Consider the following 12387-nt stretch of genomic DNA (forward strand, 5'->3'; position numbering starts at 1 on the left):
GGCATCTAGTAGAACAGGGTGAAAATTTTTCAGCCTCCATGCAGGAAGTTAGATAAGAACAGATGACCTACCCAAAGAAATTACGAAGAAAATACAAAGAGGAGTGGAGAAATGAATAGGAGGTAAACCCACAAAGCCAAAGTTGGTTATCTGGAGGGATTCAAAGTATCGGCAAAATAAAAGATGAGAGCACAAAGAAGAAAAGTAAATTCTCATTCTCAATATCAGAAACGGAAAGGGAAGCATAAATCAATCGTCACCAAACTTATAAAGAAAACGAGTGGCTGCGCTGAGTAGGCTTCCTGTGATAAACGTCACATTCCTAATGAAATGGACTAAAACCTGAAGCACACTGGGAGCTAAAGCTGACTCACAATGAGAGTGTAGGCTGAAATAATCGCACTCCTTTTTGAAAAACTAGGTACCAAGTCTTCTGTTGAAGTTAAATCCTTGAAAAACAGAATGATAACCAAGCGGATGAATGCTAATTCCCAACAGAGTACAGATTAATCTACAAATTCATTGAAATCTCACTCTGAGGCTCAGCAGGGTGTGTGTGTGTTTGTGTGTTTATCTATGATGTACACACGGGAGGGGGAGGCTCTGGGAGGTGACCGAAGCCCAGGACATCCATCTCCTCCTTGAAAATGGGAATGGTGACATGAACATGCACCTTCTCAGAAAGCTGCCAGGGGATGGTGAGACAACTCGTGACCCCAAACTATGGACCCACAAGCACAGGGAGGGCTCCAGCTGTGTGCCTGCTGGGTCCCTGGGAGAGTGGGGAGCCCACGACCACGCCCCTGTCATAGACTTTCCCGCACTTGGAGCTCATGTTCCTGGAGGAAAGAAGGATGTGGGCTTTGAACACACACTCCATGCGGGGGTGGGGGGGGTGGATTGCTTGGGATCTCTCATTTTTCTGATTGAGAAGGGGCTTGCAGGCCACCCTCCCACTCCCTGCCAGTGACCCTGTCTTCTGGGTTCTCTGCTCCTCAGCTGGATCAGCCAGGTCAGACAGACAGGGCCTTGGCCACATTATTGCCCTGGCTGAAAATGTGCCAATGGAGTCTCTGAAGTGGCCCCCGTGGGACTGCAAGCCCCCATCAGGAGAGATCCTTGTTGGCTTCTCAGAGAGCAGGTGGCAATCAAGTGGAGTGGGCTCGGTAGTCCCACGGTGCAGAGTGCAGCCAAAGATCTGACTCTAGATCGAGCCTTTGTCGGCCATTGGTCTGGCGCCTCAGATTCCGTGTGCTCACTGCACAGTCCGTCCTCAGTCTCTGGACGCCAACTGAAGCCCTGCTTCAAGCTGCTGCAGGTCAACGCCACCTGAGATCACCACTACAAGACACGCTGACTCCTCACCCTGTTTAGAAATAAAACACATGACCACTACAGCCCGAAGTAGAAGAGGTAATAGAATTGAGATGTGGAAATGGCTCTGTTTGTATCAGCTAGTGTGAACTTCAAGGATAAAAAATGCATGAGAGATAAAGGAGAATGGAGATTTTGCATACAGAAGGGATTTTGAAACTCAGAGTACCTTTCCTAACTGTATTAAGCAAGAAAAGAGTCCTTTCTGCTGTTTGCTGCTGCTAAGTCACTTCAGTCATGTCCGACTCTGTGTGACCCCATAGACGGAAGCCCACCAGGCTCCCCCATCCCTGGGATTCTCCAGGCAAGAACACTGGAGTGGGTTGCCATTTCCTTCTCCAATGTGTGAAAGTGAAAAGTGAAAGTTAAGTCGCTCAGTCGTGTCTGACCCTTAGCGACCCCACGGACTGCAGCCTACCAGGCTCCTCCATCCATGGGATTTTCTAGGCAAGAGTACTGGAGTGGCTTGCCATTGCCTTCTTCTGCTGTTTACAAATTAAGAACACAATTCCAGATATCAATGTCCTCGTCCTCCCTACTTCCCACCCTCATCATTCCCAGTAGAAAATAGAAAATATTTGGGAAACATGATAAGAGAAGTATTACAGAACAAAACCAGACCTGGCAGGATAAGAAGGTAGACAACCACACAGAAACGCTACAGACCAGGGATCTCATTTTCCAACTCAAAACACCCGGAAAGTGACAGCAAATTCAACCCAAAACCAAGGGCCTAAAATAGAAACAGCAGAGAATAGAATGGGGATGGATTGCTATGTGTCAGGTGGAGGTTCCTGTACCCAGGGGTGGGGCTGCTAGATGGTTTCAGGAAGCCCAGGGACCCCATGGGTCGGGGTGCTTTGGGGTTTGGCTGGCAGAGTTGTGTCAGCAGGATTCTGCAACCTTGCTCTAGGAGAACGGGGTCATAATGCCAGGATCTGTCAACACTGATCTGAGGCCAAGTCTGGGCTCTAGCCCCCCACCACCCTTGACCTGCTCAACTTTCTAGAACATTCGACACTCCCTGTGATCTGCCCAGAACTTCGGGGACCTACCCCCTCCCCAAGGCCCTGACTCACTTCCCCCAAGCCCTTCCATCCTCTTGTCCAGAACATCTATAATATTTTGTGTCCTTTATCTGCCCAGACCGTCTGGAAGTTTCCCCATGGCAACCATATCTTGCCTCATATTCTAGAACCTTCCCAGTTGTGTTTGCTCAGATTACTGACCTTCCCTGTGGCCTTGGCTTCTGCTTAGACCTTCTGGGACATTTTCCACCACACCATTCTGCCCCTACTCCCCCGTGTCCTGCCTGGCCTTCTGGAACCTTCTCCAGAGTCTGTCTTCTTTGAAGACATTCTGGAGCCTTCCTTGAGACGCGTCCTGCCAAGAACTCTGGATCCTTCCTGTAGTCCATATTCTTCCCGGACTTTGGAACTTTCTACCCGCACCTCCCACCCCATGTCTTGCCCAGACCTCATGGAAATTTGCCTGCCCCTGTGTCCTGCCCAGACCTTCTGGACATGCAGACCTTCCCCGAGCCCTAGAACGTAGGCATTAACCTCCACGTCCTCAGCAGATCTGCTTTCCAGCTTTCCTTCACAGTAATCATCACTGGATCCTTCCACTCTTCCCCTTCTCATCCTACTTGAAACAGTTTTCTTTGGTGCATGTGTCTGGTTCAGTCCAGATACAGGGTGTTCTACAATGTTGCAAACTTCTGATCTGTGTTTCATTCATTCAACATTGTCTTGCTAGCTAGTCCTTCTATTTTGGGTCATCCTTCTTATTGTGTGTCCTGCGGTAATTCTGTCCATCATCATTAGAAATTCAATTGTGTGGTTGTAAGCAAAGGGGACACATTCTCTCTGTTCATATTTATTGAGCTAAGTATGTGAATGAAAGGTAAACCTTCGTTTATGTCATTCAACTGGGTGAATGTCCAACTTTCTAAAACTTGGAGTTGATGGAAGATACCACTTAAGTTACAGGTGTACGATATAGTGACTGAAAATGTTTCAATGCATAGTCCGTTCGTGCTCACTGTAAAATGTTGGCTCCGTCTCCCATCCTGCACAATATATGTTCCTGTAGCTTACTGTGTACAGAAGAGTCCCCCACCTCTATACTGCCCCTCTCCTTCCCTCTCCCAACTGGTAACCACTAGTTTGTTCTCTATATCTGTGAGTTGGTTTCTTTTCTGCTGTAGTTGCAAGTTTGTTTTATTTTTCAGATTCTGCATGTGAGTGATAACACAGCAGGATTTGTCTTATTCTGTATGACTTCCTTCTCTAGCACAATGGCCTCCAAGTGCATTCATAGTATTGCACATGGCAAAATTTCATTGTTTTTTATGGCTGAGTAGTATTTCCCACATAGTTCTGGTGGCTCATATGGTAAAGAATTCACCTGCAATGCAAGACACCTAGATTTGATCCCTAAGTTGGGAAGATGTCCTGGGGAAGGGCATGGTAACTCCAGTATTCTTGCCTGCAGAATACCAGGGACAGAGGAGCCTAGTGGACCTCAATCCATGGGGTGGAAAAGAGTCGGACGCGACTCAGTGACTAACAGTTTCACTTTCTATATATTCATATATAGATTATATATATCATATATATTATACATGTATATATTTATTTCTATATGTTCATATGTATCCACATATATATGGATATACACCACATCTTCCTCATCCAGTGCTTGTTTGATGGACACTCATCCTGCTTCTATATCTTGGCAGCTGTAAATAATGGTTCTAACATCTTCCCAAATGAGTGTGTTTACTTTTCTCAGGTATGTTACCCGGGAGTGGCATTCCTGGCACATTCCTCGTCTTGTTCTGTTGCACACCAGACTTCAACAGCATGGACCTTGCACATGCTGAGGTCTGTGAGGTCCAGTACGTCAAGAAGGGGGCCCCTGCCTCCTCGAGGAGGTGCCCCTGTCTATCCTGGCTGCGCTTACAAAGCAGTTGGCAGTCCATGCCCCTCAGGGGATAGCAAAGATTTCAGAAACCCAGGCCAAAGGATCCTGGGCCTCTACCTGCGTTGGCAGGTTGGGGCAGGGGCTGGGCCACTGCTGGGGTTCCAGTTGACTCCCCCAGCCCAGGGAAGGAGGGGAAGGAGTCTGAGAACTTTTGGGGGCACCGGCTCTGAGCCTGGAGTGGGGATAGGAAGGACCAGGGATGAAGTGTGGAGAATTTGGAACCCAGCACGCAGGGGAGGGGAAGGGTTCTGCCTGGGAACAGCCTAATATGGACACCAGGGCTTCCGGGCACTGATCTTGCCCTGGGATGCCCACTGAGCGGTGCTCTTCTCCAAAAGACCCTGGCCTGGCCCCACTGGGGGAGACCATCAGGGCAGGGCTCCCCTCTCAGGACCCTGGGCCTTCTGGGACTGGGCTGGGTCCTCACCCACGGCTGTGCCTCGGGGTGCGACAGCCCAGCTGGCTGGCCCTCAGCACAAGAGGAGGTCTGTAGGGAGGGGCTGCCAGGCCCATGCGGGAGGCAGAGCCCCACCTTCGGCGACGTGGGGACCAGGGGCCCTGAGAGTGCTCTCGAGTCTTCCTCTGTGACGAGTCATTGCGTGAAGATTCCCCTGGGACCTACACCCTGCTCTGAAGCTTGGGAGGCTCGGCACAAATTCAGGAGCCTTTGCTGCTAGTGCAGGTGGAGGGCACACAGACAGGAGCAGGTTCAGGAGGCTGGCCAAGGTGTCCTGGGCCAAGGCAGCAGCACCCCAAGGGCAGGCTGGGGCTCCAGCTGCGTCTCAGCCCGAGGACAGCTCTTACGCCACCTGGGGCTGAGGCCCATCATGCATCTCAGCTTGATGAGGGACCTTGGCAGTTCTGACTCATGGCCACAGCTGAATATCCCCCAAGGAAGTGTCAAGAGAGGGAATGAGTGAAAGTAGAAAGACAAGTAACACTCAGATCTTCAGCCACCCTGCTAGAAACACGCTCCCAGTCCTACCTCCAGAGCCTGCCTGGCGGTGTCTTCAGGGCACCATCCTGAATTCAGGGCCGGGGCTCCTGGGCACCTCTGCAGAAGCCCAAGAATGAGGGCCCTGGGGCCCCGCTGACACATGGGGTCCTGGGGGGAGCACAGAAGACCTGCTGTCCATCTCCTGCTTGAAAGCGGGGCCAGGGACAGCAACACTGACCTCCTGGGAGAGCTGCCAGGGATGGGTGAGACGACACGGGGTCTGAAAACTATGGACCCCCAGGCACAGGGAGGGCTCCAGCTGTGTGCCTGAAGTGTCCCTGGGAGGGTGGGGGGCCCACGACGTGCCTCTGTGATAGACTTTTCCCACTCTGGGAGCTGCTCATGTTCCAGGAAGAAAGAAGGATGCAGGCCCTGAGCACACACCCCGTGGGGGCAGGGTCCTCTCACTTTTCTGACTGAGGAGGGGCTTGCAGGCCACCCTCGCCCTCCCTGCTGGTGACCCCATCTTCTGGGTTCTCTGCTTCTCAGCTGGATCAGCCAGGCCAGACAGACAGGGCCTCGGCCTCAAACTGCCCTGGCCACCAGTGTGCCAGTGGGGTCTTTGCATCCCCCTAAGTGATCCCCGTGGGACTGCAAGCCCCCATTAGGAGGGTCCTCCACCCCTGGACCCAGCATCCGGCCCGGGCTAGAGTAGGCAAAACCCGGGGCTTCAAGAGATGAGAGCCCAGCCCTTCCCACTGCTCCCCATTCTGGTCCTTGTAGAAGAGAGATGAACATACCCAAGGTCCCCTTTCATCCCTTGCAAAGATAAGGCACCCATCCATCTTGCGCCTGTCCCTCACTGGAGGGGGAGGGGGCCTCTTGCCCCCACTGCCACCCCTTTGGGTCCCTGCTCCAACCCTGCCCTGCTCCCAAGAGCCAGCCGCCAGCAGGTCTGCGTCACTGCCGGACCCGGTGCCATCCATCTCCCTCCTCCTGCTGGAGGCCTTCGGCCTGAGCGCCGCCCCGGGCTTCCTGGTCTGGCCGAGAGCCAGTCTGGCCTGTGACGTGATCAGGCCGCCTGGGCCAGCAGGCCCTGTGAGATAAAAGGAAGGGACTGAGGGGGTGGGGGGGTCAGCAGGATGGCTCTGTGGGCAAAGGCCAGAGTGCAGATGGCAGGGCCCTGGCTGTCCCTGCTCGGGGCATGCCCACTGGGCACCAGAGCCGCTGCAGTCCCCAAGACGGTGCTGCCCTTCGAAGCTATGCCCCGGTGTCCCGGCAACAAGTGGATGCGGATGCTGCAGATCTGGAAGGAGCAGGGCTCTGAGAACATGCACCGGGACATGCATCAGACCTTCCAGGAGCTGGGGCCCATTTTCAGGTAAAGCTCTCCCTGCTCACCTCGGCGAGGACACCCTCACGTTCTGTGCCCCTGGTGGTTGAGTCCCACTGGGCCAGGGCTGTGCCACATCCCACCGCCCACATCCCGGCGAGGGCACCCGGGCCGTGGGGAGGGGGCAGGGAGGGGGCTCCTTGGGGCAGGTGTGCGCCTTGGCCACCGCACACTGGGGCCCTTGGTGAGCAGGAGCCCTGGGCGACTCGCTGCTGGGGACACAGAACGCAGACCCCAGAGGAGGGGAGGCTTCAGTGAGGCCGCGGGAGGGCCCACCTGCTCTGAGCCAGCTCCTGGCTCTGTGGAGCGGGGTCCAGGGCAGGACACGGCCCCCCAGCAGGCCGCGGAGCTCTGCCCCACAGGTACGACGTGGGAGGGAGACACATGGTGTTCGTGATGCTGCCCGAGGACGTGGAGCGGCTGCAACAGGCGGAGAGCCGTCACCCCCAGCGGATGCTCCTGGAGCCCTGGCTGGCCTACCGACAGGCTCGCGGCCACAAGTGTGGCGTGTTCTTGCTGTGAGGGCCGGTGGGGGCGCAGAGGGGGGGCTGGGCGGCCTGGGTGCAGAGAGCACGAGGGACGGGGAAGACCTCAAAGCGAGCCTGCCTGGGGCCCACCTGGGTGGGTGGAGAGAGGGTGCCCACCGGCTCCGGATCGGGCCCTTGCCCCAGGCAGCCTGTGTGCCCTGGAGCCGGGTAAGGGGCAGGCCACGGTGGGGACCCTCCCTGCAGGGCCAGAGGAGGGAGGGTGACGCCTGCAGAGGCCTCTGAGGGGCCTGATGGTGGGGTGCACATCTCCCATCCTCCAGCCCCAGGCCCTGCCAGCAGCACCCCCCACGGGCACTGGGCCCTGTGTGGGGAACACCAGGAGAGGCATGATTGGATTCTGCTATGAGGGTCAGGGGCTGTGCGGGGAAGGGAGCGGGTGGGCAGCATGGCAGAGGCCTCGCCCACTCTGGGCGTGCTGAGAGCATGCTGGGCCAGCTCCCAGGGGCTCGGCCTCCTGCCTCACAGACGAAGCCTCCAGGCCCGGAAGGTGCCAGGAAGGCAGGTATGTGTGGCAGGCAGGGGGCCTGCCAGTCTGCAGACACCCCAGCAGCAGGCTCAGCCAGAGGCCCCTGTCTCAGCCTGGGCAAAGTACACGACGGTGCCCCAAGGAAAGAGGTGCCGCCATGATCCCAATGGGGTCAGCCTGCCCCTGAGGACCAGCAGGCGGCTCCCTGTCTGGCCCGTTTCACTCTGGAGAGAGGGAGGTGTGGTGCAGGATGGGGCCCCTGCCGACTGAGGCCCTGGCGCTCCGCTCCCCGCTCGACAGCAACGGGCCCCAGTGGCGTTTGGACCGACTGCGGCTGAACCCAGACGTGCTCTCGCTGCCGGCTCTGCAGAGGTACACGCCCTTGGTGGACGGCGTGGCCAGGGACTTCTCCCAGACCCTGAAGGCGAGGGTGCTGCAGAATGCTCGGGGGAGTCTGACCCTGGACATCGCGCCCAGCGTCTTCCGCTACACCGTCGAAGGTGTGGGCAGGCGAGGCGGGCGCACCTCCAGGTGCGGGGGGACCTGGCCCTGAGGCCTGGGCTGCCCGGGGCTCAGGAACCCCTCCTCCTGCAGCCAGCACCTTAGTCCTTTACGGAGAGCGGCTTGGCCTTTTGACCCAGCAACCAAACCCTGACAGCCTGAACTTTATCCACGCGCTGGAGGCCATGTTCAGGTCCACTGTGCAGCTCATGTTTGTGCCCAGGCGCCTGTCGCAGTGGACGAGCACCAACATGTGGAGGGAGCACTTTGAGGCCTGGGACTACATCTTCCAGTATGGTGAGGGCTGCAGACTGGGCGGTGTGGTGGCTAGGGACCCCGGGGCCCCTCCACCCACCACAGTCGCTGAAGGACTGAGGTCCCGGGAGGGGCTGGTGGCTTCGTCATGGTCCCAGACACCATCGGCAGTGATGCTGGCCTGGGCGGGCCTGAGAACTGGGGGCAGGACGTGGAGACTTGGGGGCATGGAGGGTAAAGGGCAGGAGGATGACAAAGAGCAGTGCTTCCCAGCGCCAGACCCAGGGCTTCTGTTGCTATGCATCCTACAGCCAACAGAGCCATCCAGAGAATCTACCAGGAGCTGGCCCTAGGCCATCCGTGGCACTACAGCGGCATCGTGGCAGAGCTGCTGATGCGAGCAGACATGACCCTGGATACCATCAAGGCCAACACGATCGACCTCACTGCTGGGAGCGTGGACACGGTCAGGCCAGCACCCAGCCCTTCCCATAGAGCAGGGGGCTCTCCTGACTCCAGGCAGCCTCCTCCCACAGCAAACGTCTCCTCCATGCCCCTCCCCAATCTATGCCTCCAGCTTCCCAAAGGGAAGGTGTCTGGTGACCCACGTGGGAAACCAGGCTCCAGACAGACTGTAGAGTGGCCAGAGGCCTGGGTACCTGCAGTATCAGAGGTCCCCGAGGTCCTGGGGGGAGGGGGAAGGGCTGAGGTCCGGCTGCAGGTTCACACTAGAGACCTTTTCCAGGGACAGAGATGATCCTTTGGAGGTGACAGGCTAGTGGGAAGGGCAGCAAGGGGCTCAGCGTGTGGGGGAGAGAGCAGGTGTAAGGGAAGCCAGCCCAGGAGGTGGGCCGGGCCCAGGGTGTGCAGTGCAGCTGAAGCATCCTGCCTCTAGACCCAGCCTCCCTCTCCCAGCGTCTCTGAGGGCCAGGCACCCAGGCCCTGAGCAGAGGCGCGGGTTCGTGGTGGAGACACTCCCTGAGCCAGGGCTGTGATGCAGCCGTAAGGTGAGAGAGGGTGGGCCAGGTATGTGCCTGCTCTGGGAAGGCTTCCTGGAGAAGGAGGGCTTTCACTGAAATTGGAGGAACCACACAGAAGAGGAGGCCTGGAGGGCAGCAGGCCAGGACCTGCAAGAGCCGATAGTGAGGAAAGGCCATGAGGCTGGGTGTAGGGAGGGCACGTGGGCAGAGGAGGGCAGACAGGGTCAGGGTCTCTGTCAGGAAGGGCCTTGCACACCCGGCCTGTATCCCAGGTTAGAGGAAGGCAGTGTGGGGAGTATCTCGCTCAGGCATCCGGTCCCTCACGGGCCACAGGGCAGAGCGCCGCATGGACTACAGCTCAGGGAGCCGCTGGGAGGCCAGATCTGCATGGCAGGGAATGCCAGGGTCAGGTTACCTTGAGGACGACATTTAGGAGATACCGGTGCTGCCCAGGGCACCGCTCTTTGTACATGGAAATGATCCAGGAGGAGGAAACGGTTGGGAGCCTGGGCGGCCGGTTCCTGCTAGGACCCTGTGAACAGACCTGCCTGTGGACGCCCAGATGGACCTCAGCTCCTCAACTCTCCCCACTGAGTAGATGCCAAGAGTGGGCCCCTCCTGGACCCAGAGGAGGAAGAGAACCTCGGGTTCTGAGGTGGCCAGGGGAGGCTAGGGTCTCAGCAACGTTGGGGACGCCTCCCCTGAGGGATTCAGGGAAAGCCGATGAGCTGGTTTTAGGATCTCCAGGACTCGAGGCTCTGGGCTTTGTGGTCTCCGAGTGTGCAGGTCCCCTGCCCCAGGGGACCACCATCTTTCCGGGAGGGGCTCCAGAGTGGAGGGGCACGGCCTGGGCCAAGGTCTGAGCCCTGGCCCTGTGTGCCCCCTGCAGACAGCCTTCCCCTTGCTGATGACTCTCTTTGAGCTGGCTCGGAACCCGGAGGTGCAGCAGGCCCTGCGCCAGGAGAGCCTGGTGGCTGAGGCCCGGATCTCAGAAAATCCCCAGAGGGCCACCACGGAGCTGCCTTTGCTGCGGGCGGCCCTCAAGGAGACCTTGAGGTAGGTGAGGGGGCCAGACTGCCCCGCGGCCCTGGCCCCGTGTCTGCAGAGCCCTCTTGCCGGGCTTCACGACCGCTCCTGGGGCTGACAGCTCCTTTGCCCAGGGGTGCATCCCCCTGTACCTCCTCTTCTCCCTGGAGGGAGGCTGGTGCTTCTTCCTCCGGGATCCCACTTCAGTGTCCCGGGGCCCTTGTCAGTCGCGTCCTCGCTGGCCTGGGGAGCTTTGGCTAACTTGGGAGATGCAAGAAAGGAGTGCCTCAGGATCTGGACTTCCCAGTGCCAGGAGCGACCTGTGAGAGCCTGGGCAGGGGGCTGCCCTCAGGCTGTGTGCACTGGGTTAAGAAGTTTGCAGAGGGTGTCCGGGGGCTGGTCGCAGCTGAGGACCCTGCTGGATGCCCCTGTGTGCAGGCTCTACCCCGTGGGTATCACCTTGGAACGGCAAGTGAGCTCGGACCTGGTGCTGCAGAACTACCACATCCCGGCTGGGGTGAGTGAGGCCCTGGAGCCCTGCCGACCTTCACCCCGGGGGCCAGCTGACATCGGCCCCTTCCCGCTGCCTGCAGACGGTGGTGAAGGTCCTACTCTATTCCCTGGGTCGAAACCCCGCCGTGTTCGCCAGGCCCGAGAGCTATGACCCCCAGCGTTGGCTGGACCGCCGGGGCTCTGGAAGCAGGTTCCCGCACCTGGCCTTTGGCTTTGGTGTGCGCCAGTGCCTGGGGCGGCGCGTGGCCGAGGTGGAGATGCTGCTTCTGCTGCACCATGTGAGTGGGCTGCGAGGGGCACGGGTGAGCAGCCTGGCCACGGACCCCTGGCTTCGTCCTGGGGTGCCCAGCCTCAGGGCTCTGGAAGGCAGGGCAGGCTGGGCCAGGTGGAACCCTGCCTCTGTCCTAGGTGCTGAAGAACTTCCAGGTGGAGACGCTGGCGCAAGAGGACATAAAGATGGTCTACCGCTTCATACTGATGCCCTCGACCCTCCCCCTCTTCACCTTCCGGGCCATCCAGTAGTCCTGTCACCACACTGCCGGGCCACTCGCGCTACAAGCCCCTCTGCCGGACCCCAGCCACCCCTCTTTTCTCCTATGGGCCCTGCCCTTTGAGTCACACCACTGTGCAGCCAGCACTTTGCACACATGGAACAGCACAGGCCCCCGCGGGTAAGGCTTGCTGGCCTGTGCAGCAAGGCCAGGGCAGAGCTGGGGATGAACTTTGGTGGCAGGTCCTGGTCGCGTGGCCAGTCGCACCAGTGCCTTCTCCGGCAAGGGGCGCCTTCTGAGGGCCTTTGACCCCAGTCACCCCAGCACTAGCCCCAGGCCCCTCGTGTGGCCATCCAAGCAACGGGCCTCAGACCACACCCTCTGCCTCCCTGTCCACTCTTTATACCGCCTGTGCTAAACTCTGCTCCCATGCAAGAGCTGACAACTTGGGCATGCCCTGTCCTGATGGTTGCCACTTCAAGTGCCGTTCCCTTTGCCTCCAGTGCGCTGGCAAGGACTTGCCTTCAAGCTGGGTTGTTGTCTGTCTACCTAGCCTCCTGGGCTCACCCTGGCAGTGCCGGTCCTCTGTGACTGTGGCTGAAATGCCCAGCCCAGGCCTGGACAGGCAGGTCGGGAGTCAGTTTTCCTGGAAGAGATGCTACCAAAAGCCAACTTGGACATCAGGGTCAATGATACTCATCTGAGAGCAGGAGAGATGGTGAACCTCTCTGGACAAGGCAGGCCGACCATAGAGAAGCCTCTAGAAGAAGGGTGTGGGGCCACCTCGCACTCCCTTCAGTAGAGCCAGTCTGAAGTGCCCACTACCCTCTCACAGTGACCCACAGCAGACGGACCACCCTGATCTCAAGGCCGGAAGAGGCTTTGAACCACTGAGAGCCACCTGGGATCCCCTCG

At 58.2% G+C, this 12387-nt stretch overlaps 1 protein-coding gene across 1 annotated transcript; it reads left to right on the forward strand.

Annotated features, from left to right (window-relative positions):
- Window positions 1-6441: 6441 nt before the first annotated feature.
- On the forward strand, window positions 6442-11503 carry CYP11B2 (cytochrome P450 family 11 subfamily B member 2). Its single transcript, XM_055432289.1, has 9 exons — window positions 6442-6680; window positions 7055-7210; window positions 8007-8206; window positions 8301-8504; window positions 8774-8928; window positions 10332-10498; window positions 10907-10985; window positions 11062-11259; window positions 11390-11503. The coding sequence occupies exons 1-9, from the start codon at window positions 6442-6444 to the stop codon at window positions 11501-11503; spliced, it is 1512 nt and encodes a 503-aa protein (XP_055288264.1).
- The last annotated feature ends 884 nt before the right edge of the window (window positions 11504-12387 follow it).

This window comes from Moschus berezovskii, chromosome 16 (genome assembly GCF_049115385.1).
Source record: "Moschus berezovskii isolate FMDL1 chromosome 16, NW_MosBer_1.0, whole genome shotgun sequence".
Taxonomy (NCBI): domain Eukaryota; kingdom Metazoa; phylum Chordata; class Mammalia; order Artiodactyla; family Moschidae; genus Moschus; species Moschus berezovskii.

Bases quoted from the DNA above. Each gene is read 5' to 3' on its own strand.
- CYP11B2 (XM_055432289.1), top strand. From the start codon at position 6,442: ATGGCTCTGTGGGCAAAGGCCAGAGTGCAGATGGCAGGGCCCTGGCTG. The intron at 7,211-8,006 runs GTGAGGGCCGGT...CCCGCTCGACAG, and splicing joins AAGTGTGGCGTGTTCTTGCT to CAACGGGCCCCAGTGGCGTT. The intron at 8,929-10,331 runs GTCAGGCCAGCA...TGCCCCCTGCAG, and splicing joins CTGCTGGGAGCGTGGACACG to ACAGCCTTCCCCTTGCTGAT.